Source organism: Tubulanus polymorphus, chromosome 5 (genome assembly GCF_964204645.1).
Source record: "Tubulanus polymorphus chromosome 5, tnTubPoly1.2, whole genome shotgun sequence".
NCBI classification, from domain to species: Eukaryota; Metazoa; Nemertea; class Palaeonemertea; order Tubulaniformes; family Tubulanidae; genus Tubulanus; species Tubulanus polymorphus.
This window is the reverse complement of record NC_134029.1, coordinates 7009446-7035430: the sequence shown is the minus strand read 5'-3', so window position 1 is coordinate 7035430 and position 25985 is coordinate 7009446. Positions and strand designations below refer to the sequence as shown.

The window sequence follows — 25985 nt, the reverse complement described above, 5'->3', positions numbered from 1 at the left end:
TCGACCTTTTCAGTGCCGTGGGGGAGGGGGTGGTTAAGACCAATGTCCAATGGTAATGGTCTGCTGACACTCTTAGCCTTGTCTGTTTGGTGAGCCCTTATTTGATTTTTAATCTAAAAACGGAAACAAAATCTTATAAAAACTTTGCTATTTATGGATACAATCACGCTGAACTATAATGGTATCACCCATAGGCCTATTATTGTTGCTCACAATGCAACTACATGCATGCATTATCAATTGCTATTATTAAGTTTTTTTCAGTATCCCTATTATAATTAACTTCTACGAATTTAAATACCATTGTATTTGAAATGGGGGGTTTTCCATACCGAACCAGGAAGATTTTTCATACATTCCTCGATATGTTTTGTACATAGTCGCGACAGATGAAGTGTTTAAGCAAAAAAAGACATTGGAATTAACTAGGCTTTAATTACCCTTCTTGAGTTCATCAATTTTCTCAAAAATGGTTGTACCTTGAGTTAATTTCTATAAGTTAAAATTGTTTATCTTTTATTGTTATTTATATATTTATTCATTGAATTCTAGGGAAGTGTTATTGGTTTGAGTAGCAACATGGCTGTATCTGATGAAAGTCTTGGTTCACTGACTGGTAAAGTACAAATTCAAATAAATGAGGCCATTTGTTGTTAGAATTATTCCTAAATCTAAAAAGATATTCCAAGAAACCTACATGGCCTGAGAGGCTTGCTCTCGGGAACAAAAGTTTCAAACCAGCTATGCCAAATGATTCCCATTGAGACACTCGCTCAGCGGACAAAAAATCTTCAAGGTACTATTTTCCTGTTTTGTAAAAATATTATTTTCCTGTTTTGTAGAGGATGTACCTAAATTGTGGGCTAGTCCAGATGATCCCCCAGTTGTACCAGAGTTTCCAGAAACATTAGAAGGATTCAAATATAAGTTCAATGATAGTAAGCATTCTTCTGTTCATTGTGTATAACACCCCCTGTATACACTTCAGACTTTAATATAGGGGGTTAAAAAGCGGAGCACTTATGATGCCATATTACTATAATGTAAGGCCTAATCTGTTCAACATATACCTAGTAACTGACAGCAAACCAGCAATCTGTTGTAATCTGAAGTAAGATAGAGTATCCGATAGGGTTATCTATTGTAATATGGAGTAACCAATAGTTACCATTTTGCTTACATTCTACTAGACATTACTATTGGTTACTTAATATTACTTGATGTTACTCCCGATTTGCTATTGTTTACTTCATATAAGTGGAGATATCTCGTATTACCACAGATCAGTTACTATCAGTTAGTTTGTATCCTCAAATCATTGGTTTATATGCTAATTTTGAAGAAAAAAATCAATAGAAGATTAAAGAAATTGATAAGATAAATTGATTCGTCTTATAGGCCTATATTTAGTTATTTTGGCTAATTAGGTATGTTGGTATTTTTTTGTAGAGGGACAGTTACGACATATAGAAACTGGGGAACCGTTTATATTCAACGTTCGACCTGAAGGAGTCAGTTATAATCAGCGACGATATGAAGCTCTTGGTGAGGTGGGTGGTCTTAAAGAATAAGTTAGAAATTGAGGTTTACTATGTCGGGCTTGAAAAATCAAGCCAATTTATGATACCCTGAAAGTGGTCGGCCTTTTTATGGTTGGCGGATGTAAAAAGAGCAGTTTTCTGACTTGTAGAAGCTCAGACAATTGTATGTGCCGGTTTATTTTGTCTCTTGCAGATTGTCACAGAATATGTGTTTGATCTGCTTGAAAATGAACTGGAATTAGAAAGAATGGACTTACCAGTAAGTGATGATCTTATCACCACTTATTGGCCATTGAATAATTCTCAAAAATGAAGAGAGTGTGAACATCTATTCATTTCAGGTGGATGCTCTCGACATGGAAGCCGTTACATTTTTGTACATGAGTCCGGGAGCGATGCTGAGGGAGAAAGCTATGATATTAGTTCACGGCGATGGCGTTGTCCGAGCAGGACAGTGGTCCAGAAAGTAAGATTTCTAGACAAAGGAATGAAAAAACCAAAAATTTGAGTTCATAACTCCTTCTTAAGCTGTATGCAGCTTTCAAAATCTAGTTTGATATAGATTGTCACTCTTTAAAGAAAACATTGGATATAGCGAAACATTAACTTTCCTATTCTTGAGTTCAAATATTTTCACTTTTTAATCTCATTCTAGAAATTTTCATTTCACTTCAGATTGATAATAAACGAGGGATTGGATATCGGCTCACAGATTCCATTCATCAAAAGAGCCATGTCGGAAGGCTATGGCGTATTCGTAATGAATACAAATCAATGCCGGCAACTTGTAAACGGCAAAGATAAAACAGTGCGGGTAAGCGAGCCAGTTGATGATAAAAACTAACCACAACAGGAGTATCGATGGAATTTGAAAATTCTTTGCTGATCTTTACAGGGATGTTCATGTCCGGAAGAACAAATGGTGTACGTTTGGGATCGATTCATCTTACCTTCCACCGATATCAAACATGTATTTATAGTGGCGCATAGTTACGGCGGCATGGCTTCTCTTTATATGGTGAGATTTGAATCTGTGTTTCCAGCACTAGAGGCAGAGTGGACACGAGTGTCAAATAAGGCCTTTTTTAATAGCTTGGTTTACAGGAACCGCCTCCCGAAATTTGAAGAAAAGTCATATGAAAATAATTTTTTTTTCTTTTATTCCCATCTGTGGCTTGAATGATGAAAGAATTGAAAAACTCGAGGTTCTGTTTTGATCACAGTGTGCAGAATTCGAACTTTCCAAGAATCATTTGTTTGGATATATTGCCCTATTGACAGTTCCCTCTTCCTTCAAAAAGTGATTTTATCTCACTAAGGGAATTTTTTTTAAATTTTTTTTTCCTCCGAAATGATATTTTGATAGGTCTACCCCGTAAACCAAGCTATTAAAAAAGGGCCTAAGGAAGTTTCCAGCTTTATTCCTACTGTATTATCAGTAATGATAAATTATGCTTGTTTTCATTTCAAGTTGCACCAAAGACGCGATCATTTGGAGAAATTTGCGGCTTTAGCTTTGACTGATTCCGCGCACAACATTCTGCATTTAGGAGGAGATGCAAGTCTCATGCAACTATTAAGAGAAGTAAGTCCAATACTTCGACAATATATTGGCTAAATACTAAAAAAGTTTATGCGTTGTAAAGAACAGGGCTGCCAACCTTTCAAAATTCCATTTAGGGATGAATGGCAGATTAATTAGGAATATTGAAGGTTTCAATAGGAATATATCGAAACCGAAGAAATTGTGACTTTTCCAAGTAGGAATATTTTGCTTTCAATTAGGAATACCTTTCACGTGTAATATATGAAAGCTGGATATGAAAATATGGAATTATTAGCAAAATAAAAAATCAGAAAATTCTACAGAATGTATTTTTTCTTTATTATTTTATGAAAGATAAAAATCAACAGTGTTTATCAAAAATATACAATAGACTAAAAAATAAGAACATAAAACTGGCATAAATTGTCAAACGAATTACATAACACTATACAGCTGTCATGCGAATATATCCATTTCCAGCATCAATTCCATGATACTGTCCAAGAGAGACTCCACGTACAGAACTGAAAGATACAAACAGTAAAAAGTCTCTAAATCTACATGCTACTCGATGGTGCTGCCATCTGCCAAATATGCGAACTAAAAGTTTACTTTGAGATGCACTGCTCAAAAGCATCTTAAATTATCTTTTTAAATCAAACTAACACAAGAGTGACAACATTAAGGTTCAAACTAGCAAAGCAATTGCTTACCGAAACATTTCAAAGAGTCCACACGTTGAAATCTAACCCGGATCTTCGAATGCTAATCGCGCTGCGAAAACGAGCTAATTACCGCAGTAAACCGATTCTTCTCCGAAACGATGCGGAGCAATTTGACAATAACAATCACATTTTGCCACATGTCATAATATTTTCACAAAAATGATTGAAAACAACGTATTTTAAAACGAATGAACTTTATTTTTATTCTTGAAACAAATTAAAAAGCTGCTCTCCTACTACGAAATAATCGTACGCCATGCGTAGATAAAATCAATAACACAGCTACTCTCATACACACGCACGCGCGCGCGCGCGCTAGTAAGCGCTGTTTATCGCCTGACCCACGTACACAGTATATAGCCACGCACTCATCCACCGCGGGCGTGCATATAAATTCCCCACCTATTCAATTCTGTTCTACCAAATCATCATATTGTGTTACAACGCGCTGGCGGGTGGAAAATCGGACATCGCCGAAAAAGAAAAAAAAAGTCGGAATTTTGTATACCCGATCGTATCGTCGGAATTTCTTCACGCAAATCGGGAGGATTCCGAATAATTCGGGAGGGTTGGCAGCCCTGAAAGAATGAAACATTTCATCTTTCCTTACTAAAACGATTTCCCTATATATTCGTAAATTGACTATCGGTATCATATTTGTACGATTTTCTGGGGCCAGTTTCACGATACAAAATAATGATTATTTGATATGGACCAGTAACTACTGTGTTATGGACTTGAGTTTGGATTTTTTTTCTAGAAAATTTGTAATTGGGTTTCGAGCGATTTGGATTTAGACGAACCAGTTGCAGAAATACAGTTCAAGGAATGCAAGTGTGTTTCCGCAGGTATGTATGTTATGCTATCAAAGAGGTTAATCTCTGCTGAAAGAACGAAGATATCTAGCTTTTAGGTTTACATGTGCACATCGAGCTTGATATGGCCAAGTACCTAATCAGTCACTTGAAGTGGCCAAAAATAACACTAAAGAGCAGCGGTCAGGAAAGAAAAATTCGAAGCAAAAATTACAAATCAGTTACTGGGATAAGCGTTTGAAACCAGTTAACTGAATTACGACTTTCCGATAACATCTCTTTTTGTTATGCAGGCACTACGAAGCACGAAGAAACTTCATGGAAAGCATTTCATTCCATTTTCAAGTGGTTCGATGAACATTTGAAAGCTCTCGAAGATGATACCATTGTGCTGGATACAGCAGCTGGCGGTGACCGCATTGAATTATGAGCCTTTCATAAAACCTGACAAGTGGTCTAAAAACGTTGTAAATAACTTAAAATTAATCAAAACATTTCGTGCTAGTCCAGAAACCAATCTGATTACCGATTTATCTAGGATATGTCGGTTTAAATTCTAGTAACAAGGGCAGGGCAGGTCAGACCATCTCAAAAGTATTATAAACTATGTATTTCATGTAATGGTGCAGTATTTTACAGAAAATGAAAAGATTTTTTTCAAATACGTCTTTGATTTAACTTATTTCGAGCGATGACCTTGGTGGAACACTAGTCAGCATTTTAACGATTGTATAAGATAAATTCCCTCAACTTGAATAAAAGCCATGAAAATGAAGTCAGCAAAATGTCCAAAAACTAATTTTTTCTTCGACCTTGCTACTTAATCCTAAGTCATAATTTTAAATACACTTAATTTGATAAGCTTTTTCTTTTGTATTGTCGGATTTCATCTCGTATCTGTTTTGAAAGACATGTCTGCCTCAAGACACAAGACTTGTACTTACTTAACATTGGAGACAATGTTTTGTTAATGTGCAAACGTGGTGGCAAAACTGCTCAAGTGAGGATCAGAAAGTGTGAAGACAGTAAGAGGCACTCGCGTGCTTGGCCCTCAGCAGTACAGTACAGATGATTCTAGGACAATTGCTCCCCACCCGAAGTAAATTTTAACCCTAAAGTAGCGCAGATACCAACTTCTAATAAATTAGACTAACTAACTTAGAACTAACTAAATTTAGACTAGCTAACTAACTAAATACTAAAACTCATTCCAATAAATTAGTCACTAATAAGTGGACTAACTAAGTTTCCTTTGATTTGGTAAGTGGATTATAATTACTTGAGGATGGATTTTAAAGGTTTTGATCTGCTAAAGTAACACTAAAACTAATTCGGATAAATTTATTGATATATGTATTTAGGTGGTGTTAATCCAGATTTAAAAGGATTTACTTCGGGCAGGGGAAATTGTCCGGCGGGGAATTATCCTGGGGGGAATTGTCCTGATAGGGTACAGATATGTGAATAAACTCAAGAATTTAGATTTATAAGTTTTATTCATATCAATAAGATATAAAATGTTCTTCCCCATCAAGTTTTAAAACAAGTGATTTCAGTTATTTTGACAAATGCAGTGAAACAGACCAACTAAACTAATAACTGATATTGACTCATCAAGATACGAAAGTATTATTATTTCAACATAAAAGTTTGCTTTTGTAAAGCCCAGTGACATTAGCTGATGACTCGGCCAAAATTACTTAACATTATACACTTTTAGATAATTATAGTCATAGTTCAATGTACCGCTATAACACTATAAAACTGATCAAAAATAATTAACGGTACAACCAGTTGCGCAATACGAGAACTTAAAATGCAGCTTAATTTCACTTTTTTAGTTGCCTTTATGGTACATTGTTCGCATACAGATTTTTGAATGTCAATTCTGTCTCTTGAGAACTGCTCAAATACATAAACTCCATCTAGTTGCGCAATGTGAGAACTAAAAATGCAGCTTTATTCCACTTATTTAGTTGCCTTTTGTGGTACATGGTTGGCTTCAAGATTTTTTAATGTCAATTCTGTCTCTTTTGATCCATGAACAACTCATTTACGTAGCGCACAAAACTGATGAAATACTTCGAGAATGTGTGGATCCAAGTCGTTCGTGAACAATAAGTTCTCCAGCGTTTGTATGTAAGTGTAAACCTGTTCGTGGTGCTGGAATTGAAAACAGAAGAAAATTATTCGATGCACTGGTGAATTTAGACTTCTCGACGGATCATTTTTTTGGGGGCAACTTACCAGTAATAATGTCTGTTGTAATCGTTCTATGACCCATTTATACCAAGGAGTGTTATAATCTTGTCGTTCAGCTTCGCTACGCGCTAAATGCTCTGTCAGTATCATTATAAATCTCTAAAAAAAATCACAGAAAAGATTTCCCGATGATATCATCTTTAAGATTCTCTAGGATCAGCAAACACAAGACAACCAGCTCAGGAATCATGATTCCTGCAGTGCAGCAGACTCCGCTCAAAATAAAATCTTTTTAGGACCATGGAAACTTGTCTAACTTGAGCGATAGTATAAAATTCATGAATAGGGTAAGATGTATATTTCAACAAACCAAGTTAAATAGTTGTCCTAGTTGATCAGATACGACTTGAGTGGAGTCCACTATTGAAGAGTACGATGTCATTAAGAAAGATGGATCAAGTTTTAGGGGAAAATCTGTTTGTTAGATGGAAGCTAAGGCATTAGACTGAAACCTAGAACCTAAAATGTTAGTGTTCATTAGCCACTGATGATGGATGCCGACTAGCGTTTGAAATGTTAAATGTTACGCTTTCATATACAGTCATCACATTGCTTAAGTCATCTCTATCTTTAGTACAAATTTGTATTTCCTATGTGGGTTTGCCATTATTTTCAGTCTCCGGAGTGGCAAGTTATCCGAGGTTGAAAGTAGAAAAAATTCATAAAAACAGCGGGATTTCTCCACTTTTGAATGTTGTATATCCGTACCTGGAATACAATGAGGAATAGATTTTTCTGTTCGCTGTGAGCCGTTTCCAATCGTTCGTCCATGCGTTCTAACATTTCATCGGTGGGAACGTCTTCTTCGAGTAAATCGATATCGAAACCGTCTTGAATCTGTCGATTGAAAGATGCAATCATCGATGATATCGGCGGCGAAATACAATCCACAGCACGCGAACAAATTATTTCAAATACGATACCTTGCGTTGTGCCGCTTCGATTTTATCACGTGCATCTTCGAGTTCTTTTGCCAGTCGAATGACATGGCGGTTCATTTTCTTTATCGTCGTATGTAGAATATCCCAAATGTAAAAGCTGAAATATCGACACACCGAGAAGAAAATACGATGAATTTTAAACCGAACACAAGCCACGGGCTCCGAAATTCTTATGCGTTAGTCCCAAATGCATTTTCGATACGTTGTATCTAGGGCCAATAGCAAAATTTTGGTTCATCAAGATCGATCGACCCACTAATTGTCTGATGACAAACACACACACAGACAGAGTGAAGCCTGAGAACCAATTAAAATGATTCAAACATTTTGGCTTTCCAGATTTAGAGATAGCAAAGTTAACACACCCCAGATTTCAACCTTTAGCGTAGTAGGTAACTAACTAACTCGGTCGCAAAAATGAAAATACGAGGAACCAGCCGTGAAAAATCAAATATTCACTGGGGATGAAGTTTATAATAATAATGGTCTTTCACGTAAATTAGGGTGCTGAAATTCATCGGTGTTATCCTATGATTAACTGAATATAGAAATCTACCAAAAACACTGTAGTTGTTCACTCACCTGGTGAAATCTTTGAACATTTCTGGTGAGAATATCCAATTAGCGACGGCTGAACATTCGACGATTTGAGTTTTAAGCATTTTGTCAATGAGAACGATTAACATTTGTTGATGGTCATGCCAGACTTCATAGACAATTTTCAGTATCATTATCTGACTCTCTTCACTTTCGCCGAAGGCCTTGAACAAGTTGTGGAACCTGGAAAAATGTTACCGATTAACAAACAAACCCGACCTAATGCGCAAACAGTACGAGTATACCATCGTGTTATCTTACACATTCTGAATGTAGGTAATGAATGATTCATTACTTACTTTGCAATAGCAGCAAATGAATGACTGAATGATTTTCTGCCGAGATGCAGTAAACTCGAGACGAATACATCTATTTTCAACGGATTGATGGCGGAACTCGAAGCATCGGCTGTAAACAGTAATATCGATGATAGATGAACTATTTTTGGGGAATTTGAAGGACTACATCACTATGTACATGTATATGGCATGTAGTTGGGGTAGATCAAACGGATCCAGTTCAAGCAAGTTTGACTGTATTTCAACTTACAATCATCTTCATTAGGGTTCGGCAGTTCGTTTAATATCATAAGAGCGTCTTCCGAAGTGCATTTCTCTTTAATCGCCTGAATCAAACGATGCGCGATCATCGTACCCGGCAACGACCCGGCGCCTTCTGCCTCGTATTTATAATGCGACGCCGGTTTTTTCGGCACGAATTCGGCGAGCGATTCGGGCACGCTGTCGACTAATCGTTGATGATACGACAGACGAATCGCCTTCAGGAGAACTTCGCGGATGAATTTAGCTTTCGGCGCCTCAGGGTCGCAGTTCGTGCAGTCCGGCGCCCAGTCGTCCCAGCTCCAACGAAATTGAAAGTTACTCAAGTGATACGCGAACCACGTGGCAAATCTGGAAGTAACCGCACATAAACCACTCATTCGATACTAAAGAACGCTGGGACAAAGCAAAGTGATTCAGGCTTCCAGAAATATTGGTAGTTGCAATTTACTTTGTGAAAACTGCTGTGATCGTGGCTATAATTCATGGATTGAATCTACTAGGTTGAACTAGTTTTTACAAAACCGGAAAAGTAGGGACTGAGGGTAAAACCAATTGAAATCAGGAAAAAATTAGTACACCCTTTGTGGAACTAGGTCCTGCAGTTTTCCGTAAAAATTTAAGCTAAAAATGGCTAATTTGGAATTGTTTTCTGCATTGAAATAATGAAATATTGTAAACAAAATCAATGAAACCAAACTTTTCATGTAACAGGAACATGATTTTCGTTTTCAACAACAAGGATTAGATATCATTAGCAAGTGCAGTAGCACCTCTACCCCTAAGTGGAAAATTAGGCCAGGCATTCATCTACAAACCTCTCAATGCAGGCAGCATTCATGTGATTTATTCTTTCGAACAAGGTCTCAGTCGCTTGAGCCAGCTAATAACAAATTGATTCAAGGAACCGAATAACCAATAATTAATCGCTTTTTTTCTACAAAAATGAACCGTATTTGTGTTGAAAGGATACAACTTGAGGCATTGAACTCGGCTGCAGTTTACACAACTCGATCAAAATTGATCCGTAGAAGATTTCCAAATACGGAGCACGAGGCAGTCTGAATAGCTGCGAAAACGCAACCTGAAAATATGAAAAAATGTCTTGAAATAATATAACTTAAAGTGATATTAGATTGAGATTATACAGTTTTAACACTACTACAGTCATCAACACCTAACTTCTGATTTTTGAAAAATTGGATCAAGTTCCACAGTTTTAGTGCCTGGGCAAGTGACACTCATCATTATTGCCTCTAGTCTCTCAACCAAGGGTGCCTGACCTGATTGATGACTCCCGGGTTTTTATGGGCTGTAGCTCAAATTTGACTTGAGTTAAAATTTCCATTCTTTTCTAACCCTAGTCAAATCTTGACCAAGAGATACCGGGTAAATGAAACTGGTTGTTACCTCTCCTCAGACAGAGATGACTGATACATAGTTCAAGATAAATACTCGGGCAACAATGTCACCAACAAGTACGAATGTCACTGATCACATTCATTATGGATTTTTTTTGGATTTGGGCAAATCAAACGCTCTCGGAATTACACAATTCAAACATACCTCAACAATCATGTAATTGAGAGGAATCTTATTCTTCGTCGGGAAACTGAGCAGAGCGGCGGCGCAATCTTTTCGTTCCAGATGATGGGTTTGTAATATTTTATGTAGCTGGTCTTCGATTAGATATCGCTCGATCGCATGGCTACCGGGAAGTACTGGTCCCTACAAAAATAAACGTAGTAAACTTGTAGGGCTGTCAATGTCTGGAAAGCGGTATCGCACTAGCACAAACTGAGATTTCATCAGGCTAAAAGGGTAGCATTATGGAAATCAGGAACAGACGAGTTCTCTGGTCTACTACTGATCCCTTAAGTTTGTGTTCTACATGAGGCCACAAATGGGTCATTATATATACTGGCAGTGAAAACAATAATTCATCACTCATATTCGAGATAAATTCATTTATATTCTTTCCTCTCCCTCCGGGATATTCAAACAGTGCATTTGACACCTATATCACTGACTACATCCACTGTGGTAATCAGACTTAACTATCTTCTTATACATCTTTGTAGTAGGAGTCAACTTTTTAGTTGCAGTAGCTTTCACCACACAATTTGACATCTAATAATGGTTTGATTGAAAATGAACTAAAAGTCATGTTCTAAGGAGTAATTGAGCTCTTAAAACAGTAACAACTATCCTCAAATAGTATCTGCAGTAATCAGACGTTAGCATAATCAAACTTACCTCTGCGGGAACGTCGGTGAAATCGAACATTCTGAAGACGATAGACGGAAACGGGTAGACCGTGTCGTCGTTGTGAGACGGAGGAATAATCTGCGGCAACGCGTGCTGCAGAGCTTCGCACAACGTACCATCGAACGCTAAATACGGTCGCACGATCTGTTTATCGTTCCAGTCATTTTTACGCAGGTTACACATCTGAGCCCAAAAACAGTCCAAATACTGGAAATAGATTTAACCATAAGTCGAAGACATTTTTAATCTAGCTTTTATACATCGAAATGAACAGTGAATTAATGTGTTCAGCCACCAGATGTCACATTTCATTTTAGCCATGGTTATTCCATCCCATTCATTTATTTCTATCCATGGATCTATCAAAACGAGTTGAGAGGCAACCCTGTGCGACAATATGCACACATACACTGGGTCTATTTGAGCGGGTTATCTTTCCGTGGTTGGGTCCTGATGTCACCAGGCTCAAATCTTTGCCACAAAAGTGCGATTCAAATCTAGACCATAAAATCAAAATTAATTCATCAACAATCATTCAATCTCGAGGGAGTAACATTCAGCGTACCTCTTCCTGCGGATGTGGGTCGTCAGTCGTCCATACTCTCAAACAATGCACGTAGTTCTTCTGTCGTTTATTGATATAGTTGCCGATGGTCATTAACATATTGTTGAATTCCCCTGATTTCGTTTCGAATAACTCTCGTCCGACCTGCGCAACATTTAAACTCAAAAAGTGACAAATATCTCTGACATACCGCTAGTGGTAAAGAAAGACACAGCATTTGAAAATTTTTCAGGCTTCAATATGTTAATTGGGAGTGATTCAAACTGTATTTCAAATCGTTTTAACTATACAGCTAGAACCACTACCAATTAACATAACAAGGACTACTATTCATAATGTACACATAATGGCCTGAAATGAATTAACTTTTCTGGTGATGAGGCGAGTATGAAGGAATAGGGAAAGATCCATGATTACATATGTGTATAATTGATGGATGATCACCGTTGCAGTTTCATAGTCTACAGAATCTCCGCAATGTGAATGAAATAGATAGATATACATACCCAAGGTAATGCGCTAAGTACAGTATAAACATACCAATCAGAACGGACCTAGAAAATACATGAAATACCAAATAGGATATTTGTCCAGCAACATGGGTACATTTGTGTGCCCAAGAGGTCTGGTGTATCGCAAACAGTGAATGATCTCTACCCGTACCTGAGGAATGTTGTCCTCTAAAGCTACCTCGATGAAATTGTCAAACATCGCTAACAGCGACCCAGCTACGATAACGTGGCAGTTGACGAGATCGGCGAGAAATCGCACCATCATTCGCGCGTTTTCCCATTCACCTGATTTCAGAGCTTCTTTCAGGTTTCGGACGCACATTTCAACAAACTGAAAACAACAGGTACATCAATATTCCCGAGTCCTATGAGGCCCGAATAAAGAAAATGATGCAGCACTATTATGCTCTAGTCCCCCCCTCTAAAAATGTCATCTTTATAAATCATTTAGGCATATCAAGTCTGGTTTTCGAAACTTACGTCACCACCGCAATTGTAGTTTTTAGCATTGAGTAAACCGACAAGTGTGGTATAGACCGTCAACTTCTCTGGCATTCTCACTACGCTGAAATCAAAATAAAATGAAAACAATTACCACGAAACTCTAAAAAGGAGAAAGTGAATTGCAATGACGAATGATCCATGATTATTCATTTACCAATCGCACAAAATCTTGATGATTTGTCCTTTGTAATTGATCAAATCAGCTTCCAGAACGCTGGATAAACCTTCCAAGTTGCTCTCTAGGGATGAGGTGCTCTAAAGATAAAAGGGGAGAACTCCTGGGTAATTAAACACATTGAAAAAAGTATCTTCTGTAACCCTATTATTCTTCAATTATTCATGACACCTATGCACCACACTGTTTATGAATAAAAATTATCATCATTATACATGTATTATCATATTTACCTTTTCTCCTACTCTCATGATAAGGGACTCGAGTCTGTCTTCGATATCTACTTCAGCTCTTCGTCGCTTTCTTGAATGTCCTGTCACCAAAATTAAAAATGAAATCAATTGAAAAATATCAGTAGAAATGCACTGTCTTAAGACATCCCTAACTCTTAGCAGCAGTGAGATTGGTGTAAGGCGGAATTTTCACATTTTTCACCTCAGTGTCATTATTGGCAAAACTTTGAAAAACATGATTTTCTGAAAATATACACATTTTCAGAGAAATATCAAGAAGTTTTCACATTTGTCACATAATTCTCACCAAAGCTTCACTGAGAACCTTAGTGTCAGTGTTATATCGCTAACGCGACCCCTGACACTAAGTCGCAGGAGCCATATACGCGGTGATTTTAAATTCTTTTTAATTCAACTCTAATTATATCATCACTACTCAGCTCTCATTCATCCGATTTCAAAAAATAAACCATCATTGCAAACCTCTGATCTTTCTTGTTCTTACTGTTGTGTTTATTTAGTCATTTTGTCATCGTATTTTGTGTATGAAACGATTTTTCATGACTTGTCAAATATCCACGAGTCGCGCAAAGCGGTATCTATTGTTGTGTTGCTAAGATATTGATTTTTTCATGCGGGTGAGTCTCGCGAGGAACCGTTTTTTAGTAAAACAAAAGCGGTACTAAAATATTTATAGAGGCAATTTCCAGCCACTTGAACTTCAAATATATTCTTTGGAGGGTAAACAATGAAAAGATAACAACATAAGGTCAGTGTAGGTAGTTTATTTATTGAAATCGGATGAGTAGTTGCCGAGTACCGAGTGGTTAAAGTGCCGACTGAGCGCCAGTCGGCAATTTCGACGTAAAATAACGACTACGTGACTGGGTGGGTGGTTCACGCGAGCTCTTTAGTATTGGCAGTATACGGAGCTCCGCGAACCGGCCATTCTCAGGACTGGGTGAAACCAAAGCCTATGTACGGTTGCAGGGCAGGGCCAGGGGGTTGCACAACAAACAAGACAGGCAACTGTTTATCCTAAAAAAATGTCTCTACTCATGGAAGACCCCGCCCCCGGGCAAACGCCCTTTCTTTTTCACGTTTGCCTCTTCATCAGTTTCTTTCAGTTTTTCTTCACTGTAATGCAACTGTCATGACACTTGAGCGCTATATTACATTAATTTCTACTAAGGTTTATTTTGATAATTAGCGTAACCGATCTACAAATACTTGCTCAGTTTATTTTTCCATACGCTACAATAGCACATTCAAACACCACACACATTTCTACCTACCATCTTCATCTTCGCTGCCACTACCGCCACTATTATGTCGTCTTCGAGACATCTTAAACCTCTCGTAGTTCTGCTTTTCGAATAAAAATCGTATAAACGAATAAAGAAGGAAACAAATTCACACCGGCTCCACATACAATTGACCAACCGCTTTTAGTGCTACCAGTACATTTCGATATGAGAAGACGGTTGCAAAGTGAAGGATGTGACTCATATTAATCTTTTGTATCTGTTTTATTCTTCGCCCCTATCACGACTGTCATCTTTTATCGGGTTTGTGTAATTATCAGCGATTACTTTGAAGAACAAAAATTGAATTGAATTTGTATTGTTCGCTCACTTTACAGGAATCACCGAACTTGAACTTGAACTTGAATGACGTCACTGTCGTACTGGGAAACCTCCACATGTGTGTGTAATGGGCATTGGGGAACAGTTTTGCAAGGTAGCACATGATTTTATTCACCAAGAATCTTAGTGTCTGATGTACCACAGTTACTTCATACAGTTGGTTACACTAGGATCGTAGAGCGACGGAGATCACTGGTGGAGACAACCGCTGCCAGTGCTGGGTGAAATGATTTTATAGACGAACAAAAGATCCTTTCATTTCTTTAAATAAACTTTGCTTCGATGGCTCTGTATTTTCGAAAGTAAGTGGAAAATGCGACATGACACTTTTCCGTCGTACAAATTAGCGCCAGCGGCCAGGATCCGTTCGAAACAATATATTCGTGCCAATGACCGATCAGCGTCTTTGCGTAGGACAAACTGATTGGTTTTTTGAAAAACCAAAAACTCTACTTGTTTCGTTAGATTGATTTACTCCTGCTACTGGCATATTATTATTTAATTGTCATAGACATAAACCTAACAGTTAACTAAATTTTAACGGTGCTGTTCCTGGAGTGGTTACAAGGTAAGACCAACCGACTTGCCCTAAATGGCGGCCTGTTCAATCATCGAGAAAAATCCTTGTCCCTCACCTTTTTATCTGAAAATTTAGATCGTTGCATTTTATCACAGAACCAATTTTGCTAGCCTATCTATTACTGCGTGGACTTGAACATGAGTGCCTTTGATAAATTATTATGATGTTGATTGGTTACTTGAAATCTTTATTTTTCAGAATGAAAGCAAATGTTGAGAATTACCGCGTTTCGTTGTTCATGCTTTAAACATTCAAAATTTCTCAAACGCTCGAGTTCTCTGGGCTATCGCGTCCAAATGGCAAGCACTGGACCTTCCGCTGAGACTGATAATGTTGTGTCTGAGGGTAAAGCTCGCATCTTCAGCCCGAAAACTGTTTTCTACAATCCGGTGCAAGAATTCAACCGCGATTTAACTATAAGCGTAATAACGGAATTCGCCAAGCAGCATTTCGACGATCTTCAAAATGGTCGAATCAAAGGACGAAAACCCAAAAGCGTGGAGGCTGAAGAGGCTAAGTTGGCTAACGCGGAGGAGTTAGAGTGCGGAAAGTATTACCCGAATGGATTACGTATTTTGGAGGGATTAGCCGCTACGGGGTTGCGATCGGTTCGATTCGCGCTCGAGATTCCCGGCGTGAAGGAAATCGTCAGCAACGATTTCGACGAGAACGCGGTTGGTTACATCGCGAAAAATATCGAAATGAACTCCGTCGAGCGCTTAATGAAAGCGAATTGCGGCGACGCTTCGATGGTCATGTATCGGAATCGAAAAGTCTCCGATCAATTCGACGTGATCGATTTAGACCCGTACGGTAGTCCGAGTCCGTTTTTGGATTCGGCCGTTCAAGCCGTACGCGACGGCGGACTACTCTGCATAACGGCGACCGATATGGCCGTGTTGAGCGGAAATCACGGCGAAACTTGTTTCACGAAATACGGTTCGATGGCGATTCGCAGCAAAGCGTGCCACGAGCAAGCGCTACGCGTGCTGCTGCAGAGTATTCAGAGTCACGCGGCGCGTTACGGTCGCTATATCGAACCGGTGATCAGCGTCAGCGTCGATTTCTACATACGCGTGTTCGCGCGTGTATTCTCGGCGCAGTCAAAAGCGAAAATGGCGGTGAGTAAACTGGCGATGGTCTATCAGTGCGTCGGCTGCGAAACGTACACGCTGCAGCCGCTCGGACTAGCCGAGCCGCATAAGGGATCGGTGAAATTCGCGCCCGGTCGCGGGCCGCCGGTCGACGCCGCGTGCGCTCATTGTAATCACGCACATATCCTCGGAGGTCCGATCTGGTCGGCGCCATTACACGATATGGATTTCGTTCGGAAGCTGATCGCCAGCGTACACCAGAACAGCGAACGGTTTCAAACGGCGAATCGTATCATCGGAATGATGACCGTCGTATCGGAAGAACTTCCCGACGTACCGTTATACTACCTGACTGATGGGTTGTGTTCTACTCTTCACGTTACTGCTATTTCATTAGTCACTATTAGGTTTGTTGAAGCAAATTGATATTTTTATCAAAGAGCCTTCGTTGAGTCTGTAAATCTAAGAATTCAGCCACAATTCCTTCTGTATTGCTTCCAATCTTTCTACATTTAAGGTCTGCGATTATGAATGCTGGCTATGATATTTCCATGTCTCACGCTCAGAAGAATTCCATCAAAACGAATGCACCAATGTCAGTGATATGGGTAAGTTGATGCTGCTACTAGGGTCAAGGAGCTCACATAAAAGATTGTCATGCAATTGCAAAGATTTGTTAGGAACCCAGGTCTTAGGTTGCAATGATAATTTCTCAGGATTCATCAGCCGCTCTAAAAACTGCATTGCATCCATTACAAGGAAACTGAGTTTAGATGGTTCTAGGATTAGCTTTATATCTAGATTAGATAGATCGGATTCATGTGGTTTGAGATAGAGTATGGACTTAGTGTTGAATTCCAGGTAGCCTGTAAGTTCATGGAATTAATGTTGTAATGACAGAGGTCTTATCATCTTGGAAAATGTCATAGAATTGAATTTCTTAAACATTTTCGAACAATCATTTGTACTCTTCCCCAGATAATGTACAAACGCATGCAGTGGAGATTTTCTGGTATGTTCTCTTTGTAGTGGTTTGCAATATATATGTATTTTCTAAATTTCTAGGATATCATGAGGTGTTGGGCTAAACAAAATCCGGTCAATGAAAGACATCTGGTAGAAGGTTCCGTGACGAAGGCGATTCTAAGCAAAGAACCGGCAGTTCAAGCTTCATTTGAACTCCACGCTGATGCTAACCCACAGTCGAGGGAAAAAGGCTTAGTGCGATGGCAGCTGAATCCCGAAAAAGACTGGGGACCGAAATCAAGGGCGAAGAAATTCGACGGGGAAGAGTCAATGACGGAAAAAAGGTCCAAACAACAGGGAAAACGCAAGGTACTACACAACAGTTGACTCTGGCTGTTAGGATAATGATCATTCTTTAATCTATAGTTCTAAAAATATGAATGCATTTTCGATTTTCAGCAAGTACTGTAACCCACGTCTTTATATTCACAATGTACCACTGCAATCTGAATATTTGATTCGGTAAAGTCCGACTGACATAATCATTATTTCGCCTTTTATTTTCAGGGACCACATAGCTTGAATACTGAGGAAAATCGTTATAAGAACTTTCCGTGCAAAAGGTTTAAAAACGGAGAATGCGATCTAGGAACGGAGTGTAAATACAATCACGAAGAACAATACGATGATGATAAATGAAGAGCATTTTTTTTTTTAATCAAATAAATATTTATATACCGGGTATAACAAAATTGTTGATTTGTTACGTTACTCGCGTTGCTAGTAATTTCGGGGCCAACGTGAGAGATGAGGGTTGGGGTTGAGGTTGCTATGTTGCAATATTGGCAGGGTTTCCAGCAGTCATTCCAAGTCCTTCTTTTGGAAAAGGTTTGGACAAACATCATCTTTGTCCTTCTTTTTAAAGTCCTTCCTCTTGATAAAAAAGTCCTTCCAAATTAGATTTTTATGTACTTTTTGTGCGCAATTTTGTCGCGAATTCGACTTGAAGTATTTTCTTACTCAGACCTGGTAATTCAATTGTCAGTAAGATTGAATATACAGGAAAGTGTTATGGAATTACCCTGACATGTATGATTGGTCTACATGAGTATTCCGGCCAAGGCATTTTAAATGCTTCCTTATGGGCCCTCATTTTACTGGAAAGTACTTCTTTCCGAGTCCACAAGTCCCTCCTTTTGCGTCCAAAATTGCTGAAAAAGTCATTCTTAGTACTTCTTTTTATCCTGACCTTACCACTGGAGACCCAGTATAGGGTGTGCATATATGGGTGTGAGGGCATTTATTCCGCTGTCATTATACAGTAAACCTCGTCTAAACTCGGACCTGCAATATCGGTCCGAGGTAAACGAAATAAGGTGAGTTTTAAGTATACGAGAAAACGTTACGAAGTCAGAAAAATTATTTTGTTTTTGTCCGAGTTAGTCAAAAGGTCTGAATCGGCCATGTTCAGAGAAGATGATGTTTACTGTAGCATCTAATCCGTCTGTTACTGGACTGATTTGAATAACGACCCGGTAATGCGCCTCGTTAGATCCCTTATTGAAGGTGTGTATGCATTTCTTTTTCTGATCAACACTGGGTGTAAAAGGTCCGTGGATGGTCCTCGTGTCATTAATTAGAATTACCTTTCAATGTGACTGCACCAGAGAAATCTAAGAGTCGAAACAATATCGATACATGTATGTACCGAAAGTGAACTGAAACCATTCACCGAACATTCCTATATTTTCCAATCGAAAAACTGCAAATGCGATGATATTTCTAATATTTTAATTACACCTTTGTATTTAACATTCTTCAAACATTTTTATGTGAACATTATAAACATCTGTATAAGGGTTGCGGGCTATAATTAATATAGTCTTTATCACCAATTATATACTAGCTGTTGTTCGAACCTCCGCACATCGGTGTCTATCGTCTGTCTGTGTTTTGATACAGCAGTCGTCCTTCGTCTGTCTCCCTGTGGGTATTATTTTATGAGAGATATATGCGTATAAGTCTAATATTTCATCCTTGCAAGCTCGGATCAAAATAACAATACAGATGCAACTGTTATATTTAAGGAGTTGAAACACTAGCCTATAATGTACTGGGTATTATATATTTCGGCTAGCCATATACGAACGTACGTACTCGGATATGCGCGATCCAAACGTTTGCCTCGATCGAAACCTATTTTAGTCGATCATACCAATTCGATTAACAATAGTCGTGCAAATGATGATCGCCATTCGCACTAGTGAAAAATTCGTCATATCATATTTACATTAATTTTCAAAGGAATATAATTTCATTATTATCAACAATTCGTCAACATCATCGCCCTCAGGAATGCCACAGAACACAAATCATCAATACGTATCTATACTAGACATTTCGGTCTTTGATTGAGACAAAAAGTTGCATAGCAGATCGATGACGTATCTACGAATAACAATAAGTTACTTTCATTTCTAGAAAGAAGAAAACGAATGTCGCGGCATCGTCTGCTACTAGTGCCGACGCCACTAACGGGGAAAGCACGTGATCTATCGCTTACGATAACTTGTGGGAAATTCAGCAGAAATCTAACGCCTCGTTCAATTTCAAACGTAGGCAGACAAGAAGTTGAAGTATCTGAGAATACTTTAGTGAATTTTATGGACGGAGCAAAAGAATTTATTTTTTTTCTACATCACAATTTTTTTTTGTCTGAATTTTGTCTGGATCTTCACGTACAATATCTTGCTCTTTTTCTCGAATCTTATTTGAAAGTGGATTTTCGAATGTGACCAGAATGTTTTGAACTTTAAAGCCAATTTTGAAGAATATGTATATATGTAATCGACGCGATGGTCTTTGAATCCAACACAAATTCATCATTCAGTCTCGTTGAGTTCGAGTGGTAATTTGCCAAAATATCCTCCTCAAGAAAGTAGGTTCGACCCCCCAAAAAGATAGATATCGGGTATCCGATTAAGATATTGGCAACTCGATTGTGTCCATACTATTTTTGACAATTTTGGATCCCCGTTTTCAAATAATCGGTGGCCGAGATTGAATACGGCTCTAAAAACTTGTCTTCGCCTAGCTAGTCTAGCTACGATACCTCTGTCTAGCTACGATACCTCTCCACCTATAAACCCAATTATATAAGGGTGATATTCGCCACAAAACAGCAGTAAACATACACATGTGTGTGTAGTGTTGTAAAAAAGTGAGAAAAAGAGAGACGATTTTAACGGTATTTGGAACGAATTTCATTGTTCAAACGAAAAACACTATTTGACTGATAAGAGATTCGACATCGCCCTCAGATCCGACGACGGTCGTCTTCAATACAGTGATCATTCCCGAAAGATACCGAATCAGGGATCTGTTTTAGTAATCACCAAAGTGTCTCCCGTGTGGAGAAATTCACGCACGACTCTAGAAGCGTTCGAACAATACATACACACTCTCACGCACATAAAATCGGTTTGGCACCGATTCATTTTTTTGAAAATCACAGAAACAAGAAATGAGTGAAGCCGCCTTTTAAAATTTTGCCGTCACAGCAATTTTCGTTCATCACTTCCGTATTGTCTTTAATTAACATGAGGATTTTAACAGGAGGTCTGTCTTTATCCGTTCTTGAATATTATGAGCTCAAAATTCTCTATATTTGAGAGTCTGAAGGCAAAGAACTTGCTGCACCGGCCGTTGTAGTAGTCGGTGACCGTTTGGCTAGAGTACTACTACTCGTTGGGGGTGGCTGTCGCGATACGCTCGGATGTTCCGGAGAATGACCCGACAAACGATGAGCAATTATGTTCGGAAGAGCTTCAATTTGCTCCTGAAATTGAAAAAAGACACGCAAGATTTAAAAATAATTTTTGAAATGGATATTCAATCAACAAACCGCGTCACAGAGGATTTTTTTCTGTTCTATTTGATTTTATTTCTTAAGGGTATTTCCTCGATATGAATTATCCCTTTATGTTATCCCCAAGCGGCGAGTTCGTGCACATTTCGACCAAACATATAGATTTTCTTGGGGCTGTGGCAAGTGTGTATGTATCATAAGACCATATTATCTACATATCTGCAACATTCACAAGCGCCTTTTCGTTAACCTTGTCAAATTTGATTTGACTATGAACGAATTCTTCTATTTTTCAAACTTCTCCATCGCCAAACAAAAATCCAGATCGAGCGTCTTGTAAGGAACAAATTATCATCTTTTTCTAGAGGCAATTTTTTGGTGTAATATCGATTTAGTTTCAGGCTTCGACGAGTTACGTACGTACCTGCAGCGTATTAAGTTTACTCTCTATTTTTGTAACCCGGTCATCAAGTTTGGAATGATTTGAATGCATTTCCGTCACCACCTCGTAAATATTTGATTGCGTCTGAAACGAAAAGAAGGGGAAAAACAATTGACGCATTGCTTAGATAAGAAAAAAGACGCACACACAATTCAATCTGGATAAAGAACGTTCTTGTGTCATCACTCGCCTCCACTTGACCGTACGCTTTGATACAACCCTCGTGTGCATAGACGCCATATTGGGAGGATCTCAGATGGGTAGCATTCCGTTAGGTTACATACGTGATCATGCATTTTTCATTCTGCGTGAACAATTGCTGATAAATTGATGAGGCAGATCAAGGTGAGGTGGATGATGCTTTCTGATTGGGTTAAACATGCCTCGGTGCATTTATTCATTTCTATCACGGAGGGACACGGTGTGAACGTAGACGGCTATCTATGTGTCATACTGGATTTGAAACAATATTCGTGAAGATGCAAATACGGCGCCAATAATGTTAGATCTCGTTTAGTAAATATATCACACGTATATAATTCAAACGGGTTTATTAAGAAATCAACTGAATTTCCACACACAATATTAATAACACAATCAATACTTCAAGATGCAACACCATTTAGTACAACGCTGTATCGTTACAGACCGAAATTTTTACACCCATGCAGGTTTTGTTGCTCACATCAAAAGGGTAGGATTTGACAGACAAGTCACACTACGGACGGGAATCTTTTTGCATGAAGACTAAACATACAAAGCGTCATTCAACTTGGATGAAATTTTATCAACAAAAAATTGGATTAATTTTGGGAAATCTATGACGGCGTGCAGCACTTCTTTCTAATTGCGGTAATATTTTCTTTTTTTTACAAACTAAAAATCACCAGGCGTGGGAATAATAAAGTCCGTTCGGAATGTTTGATATTGCAACGGTTAGTTAAGTAAAAATAAACTGAAATGTAATATATGCTATAGATACACTTTTGTTAATAGCAAAATGCTTCTAAAAAGCTATATGAAGTGCCCAGTTTAACGCATGCCGTGCTGAAGTCAACTAAGTCACCTAATGATGATAATAGCGAGGAGAATTCTCTTTTACGATGCAAAATAGATATTCATATCGATAACGATGATAATTAAATGATATAAATCATAATAATCTTAATAAAACAATTTGATGATTCTTTCAAAATATCTATGTAAATAAGAAGAGCTAAAACACTTAGCATGGATAATCTGGCGGCATGGCCAATTGGTGACAGGTAATCTTTTTGGCAAACTATGTACAGAAGAACACAATAATATATCTGCATGATTATAAGTTCGTGAATTCTCTGTAATTCTGAATCTGGTGGTGAATCTGGCTAGGGTGAATTTTGCTTACATCCGGGTCCAGATCTAGACATTCTGACTCGACTGTGCCATTCGTAATCACCTACAGAAATCAATCCAATACACAATAAAGAGACAAACGCGTCGCTCCAAGGAAAATTACCAAGTGGTTTTTGATACTGGGCACATATTCGTTTTGCCATTAATCTTACAAAGTAGCATTTTATAGAAAAATAACCACGCCCAATTCTACGGATGAATTTCGGTAAGAGAGACGGACGGTTTAGTCAAGACATCAGCAGCTGACAGGTATGACATGAGTGAATGACGATTGTTGTTCGCTTTGGGCCGAATTTCAGATTTTTCAGATCTATATATACGTAGCTTGCCAAAGAGTACCAACCGACCATGTGTCAGTATATTTATATATATATATATATATAACATATATTAAATGCGAGCCCTGTTAGTAATGGCGGCATTCCCGTCAAAACAGATAAACCGTCAAACCTGTTGGTAGACTACCCGTTGGACCGAGATATACGCAGTTGTGTTATTCACCAAACCGGGCGAAATTTGCTACAAAATGCAAAGAGCGTTTGATTAGATTGAAGCGCGCCGTGCGTTCACTTGCGGACGGCGCGACTCCTTACATAATTCTATGGCCAAGAGGACGATACTTTTAGTATTTCTTTTTAGGAACTACCACTGTTGATCGATTGAAATTTGAAAGGAATGCGGGCAAGAAGTGATGGATTTATATATATAAATATGTCGATGATAACAGGCAGGTGTAGAAGTGTGTTTTATATAATATTTGTATAAGTAAAAGGGCTTGAAGACCAAGATAGCTGATGGTGAATGAATCGGTGCGCATTCTTAAGACCTGACATGGTGAGTGATCCGACCGCATAAATACTTTTAACTGAATTTTCGTGCTCTCATTGAAAATAAGCACGCACAAGTAAGCATTCTCAGTCTTGTTCCAATTCAACATTACGTTCAAATAATTCTAAACACGGCTTTAAAACGCATTTTCGAGTTATGAAAGAATTGCCACGGACTGAAAAGGCTGACATCTTTTTTTCCGTTGACCTGAATCAGTCACCATGCAGAGATCATTCCTCCCAGATACGACGAACACATATTAATATGAAGGTGCTCCGAAATCAGTAGGCTACTGAAACTAGCACGGAGAGTATTTCTGTGAGCTTCTCCCGTGATTTGCCGCGATGAATATTTTTGCCAAGGAACGCCGTTCACGAATAGCGGCGTTATGCGTCTAGTATCAAACATCGGAGACAAACAAGAAACCACACGATTGTCTTAAAGTGCAATCCCAAATCCGATATCAAAATCTCATATGGTACTGAGTGTTTCGATCGTTACGGAAGCGTCTTGGGAAAATTGCAAAAAATGCAGCATCTCGAGGTTTATTCCGAGTTATCCGAGTTGGAGTAGATTAGTAAGTTTTCTTAAAACTTTTTACAAATATGTCCCTAGGACGCTTTCGTTGATCTCGGTGATAATAGTATATACATATAATACGGCGGTAGGATGGCGGGATTTGACCACAGAGACCCGGACGCAGAGAGAACTCCGAAATAATATGCAGATATATTGTGGTGCATATAAAATGGGCACTTCACAAGTTAAAGAGAAGAAAAACAATACTTGACGAGAATCGAGTGCAGTGTTGCATGCACCGTTTTGTATTAAAAAGCCGTTGAGCCCGATAATGGCGCCCGGAGGTTTTTAAGCTGGTTTCGGTTATTATGATTAATGGTTCGTATACGTTAATTCGGTTAATCGGTTTCATCGACAACGAACAACGACACAGTGTTTATATACGTAAAAACCGTCTACATAGAACGCCAAGAAAGAGTCAATACACAGAGGTCCGTCCTCATGCATAATCCCGGGGGTAGTGAATTCACTTCGGGGTTCGCTTGATTAATGTACAAGAAAAGCCTTTAATTAATCATTATATTTAAGATATGAAGCAGAAGCCTTTAGGTGAAGGGGTTCGGTCAATTGATAAAGTGAAACGCATAGTAAAAAGCGTGTGTGATTATATCATGTTTCGTTTTAGTGGTATTACGCGGGAAGGGGGCGTCTTGAGAGTTCTTTTTTTCAGAATGCAAATATAATGCAACATGCATCTAAAAAGTACCAATTTGGTCATCGGGAATAAGTACGTATCCGCGAGTGCTGAAACATTGCTAAAATACGATGAACCTTTCTTAATCTAGTCAAAAAGTACGGTTATTCAAGGATTCAGAATACTTTAAGAATATCATCTTTTTTAAGATTTCAAAATCAAAACTCGTATCTCACGGTTCGATATTTATCAAAAGATAAAATGATGATATCTATCATCGGAATAACACTAACGAGCTTATGAAATGAATATGCATGAATGAATAAGGCATCTATCGTAAAATATTAAAATTACATTGTAACGCAGCTCTCTAATCTAGTTTCAAACCCTTGAGATAGCCGCAGCGCGTGAAACGCTCGTCGTAAATTGACAACGAAAAGGGAAGCTTTCGTTACCTTTGCCATATCCACTAATGTGTTTGCGTTATCCATCAGCTTTCTTTGATCCATCTTTACGCGCCGTAGGCTGAAGTTAAAACGAGCAACAACATGTTTTTTTAAATACTTCAATACGTGCGCGAAACGTGACGAATCAAAGTTTGAAAAATTGTTGAACGGGGGAACGGCGTTCGTTCGGTTCATGACAACTATCTCGGTGTGGATTTATACCTTTGCTTTTTGCCTCAACCCAAACTGAACGCGATTAATTT

General features: G+C 38.5%; 4 protein-coding genes across 7 annotated transcripts in view; 2 read left to right on the top strand and 2 right to left on the bottom strand.

Moving 5' to 3' along the window:
• Nucleotides 1–340: 340 nt before the first annotated feature.
• On the top strand, nucleotides 341–5562 carry LOC141905585 (cotranscriptional regulator ARB2A-like). Its single transcript, XM_074794516.1, has 11 exons — nucleotides 341–472; nucleotides 553–616; nucleotides 843–938; nucleotides 1450–1550; nucleotides 1735–1800; nucleotides 1883–2007; nucleotides 2217–2355; nucleotides 2437–2559; nucleotides 3013–3126; nucleotides 4573–4660; nucleotides 4921–5562. Exons 1-11 carry the CDS (start codon nucleotides 470–472, stop codon nucleotides 5055–5057), a joined length of 1056 nt encoding a protein of 351 aa, XP_074650617.1. The 5' UTR covers nucleotides 341–469; the 3' UTR covers nucleotides 5058–5562.
• A 593-nt stretch (nucleotides 5563–6155) lies between these two features.
• Nucleotides 6156–14847, bottom strand: LOC141905105 (nuclear cap-binding protein subunit 1-like). Its single transcript, XM_074793866.1, has 18 exons — nucleotides 14540–14847; nucleotides 13245–13324; nucleotides 12991–13091; nucleotides 12813–12897; nucleotides 12484–12663; nucleotides 12327–12374; nucleotides 11821–11964; nucleotides 11244–11462; nucleotides 10554–10715; nucleotides 9961–10071; nucleotides 9806–9870; nucleotides 8977–9338; nucleotides 8727–8835; nucleotides 8413–8610; nucleotides 7813–7927; nucleotides 7598–7726; nucleotides 6875–6988; nucleotides 6156–6790 (listed from the first exon to the last, which is right to left on the bottom strand). The coding sequence occupies exons 1-18, from the start codon at nucleotides 14589–14591 to the stop codon at nucleotides 6677–6679; spliced, it is 2388 nt and encodes a 795-aa protein (XP_074649967.1). The 5' UTR covers nucleotides 14592–14847; the 3' UTR covers nucleotides 6156–6676.
• Nucleotides 14848–14907: 60 nt separating this feature from the next.
• LOC141905106 (tRNA (guanine(26)-N(2))-dimethyltransferase-like) lies at nucleotides 14908–18267 on the top strand. 2 transcript variants are annotated; one of them, XM_074793868.1, is made up of 5 exons: nucleotides 14908–14984; nucleotides 15669–16971; nucleotides 17082–17172; nucleotides 17630–17899; nucleotides 18098–18267. In XM_074793868.1, the coding sequence occupies exons 2-5, from the start codon at nucleotides 15680–15682 to the stop codon at nucleotides 18227–18229; spliced, it is 1785 nt and encodes a 594-aa protein (XP_074649969.1). In that variant the 5' UTR covers nucleotides 14908–14984; nucleotides 15669–15679; the 3' UTR covers nucleotides 18230–18267. The 2 variants fall into 2 exon arrangements, with proteins under 2 accessions (XP_074649969.1, XP_074649968.1); XM_074793867.1 differs by having other exon boundaries at nucleotides 14920–15192.
• Nucleotides 18268–19333: 1066 nt separating this feature from the next.
• The window catches only part of LOC141906063 (small conductance calcium-activated potassium channel protein 1-like), a 37104-nt gene continuing 30452 nt past the window's right edge, over nucleotides 19334–25985 (bottom strand). For all 3 annotated transcript variants that reach the window (XM_074795226.1, XM_074795227.1, XM_074795228.1), the window contains 3 exons: nucleotides 25732–25801; nucleotides 21823–21924; nucleotides 19334–21368 (listed from right to left, as the gene is read on the bottom strand). In XM_074795226.1, coding sequence (XP_074651327.1) covers nucleotides 21192–21368; nucleotides 21823–21924; nucleotides 25732–25801 — 349 coding nt within the window. In that variant the 3' untranslated portion in view covers nucleotides 19334–21191. The remainder of the gene's footprint in view (nucleotides 21369–21822; nucleotides 21925–25731; nucleotides 25802–25985) is intronic.

What these genes read in the sequence shown, in the direction of transcription:
- LOC141905585 (XM_074794516.1), top strand. An exon ending in TAGAAAGAATGGACTTACCA is followed by an intron (nt 1,801 to 1,882) that starts GTAAGTGATGAT and finishes TATTCATTTCAG; the next exon opens with GTGGATGCTCTCGACATGGA. An exon ending in GCATGGCTTCTCTTTATATG is followed by an intron (nt 2,560 to 3,012) that starts GTGAGATTTGAA and finishes TTTCATTTCAAG; the next exon opens with TTGCACCAAAGACGCGATCA.
- LOC141905105 (XM_074793866.1), bottom strand. Translation starts at nt 14,591, where the DNA reads ATGTCTCGAAGACGACATAATAGTGGCGGTAGTGGCAGCGAAGATGAA. An exon ending in CGAGTTCAATGCCTCAAGTT is followed by an intron (nt 9,871 to 9,960) that starts GTATCCTTTCAA and finishes ATTTGTTATTAG; the next exon opens with CTGGCTCAAGCGACTGAGAC. An exon ending in TACAACAGACATTATTACTG is followed by an intron (nt 6,791 to 6,874) that starts GTAAGTTGCCCC and finishes TTTCAATTCCAG; the next exon opens with CACCACGAACAGGTTTACAC.
- LOC141905106 (XM_074793868.1), top strand. Translation starts at nt 15,680, where the DNA reads ATGTTGAGAATTACCGCGTTTCGTTGTTCATGCTTTAAACATTCAAAA. An exon ending in ATTTCATTAGTCACTATTAG is followed by an intron (nt 16,972 to 17,081) that starts GTTTGTTGAAGC and finishes TCTACATTTAAG; the next exon opens with GTCTGCGATTATGAATGCTG. An exon ending in AACAACAGGGAAAACGCAAG is followed by an intron (nt 17,900 to 18,097) that starts GTACTACACAAC and finishes TTTTATTTTCAG; the next exon opens with GGACCACATAGCTTGAATAC.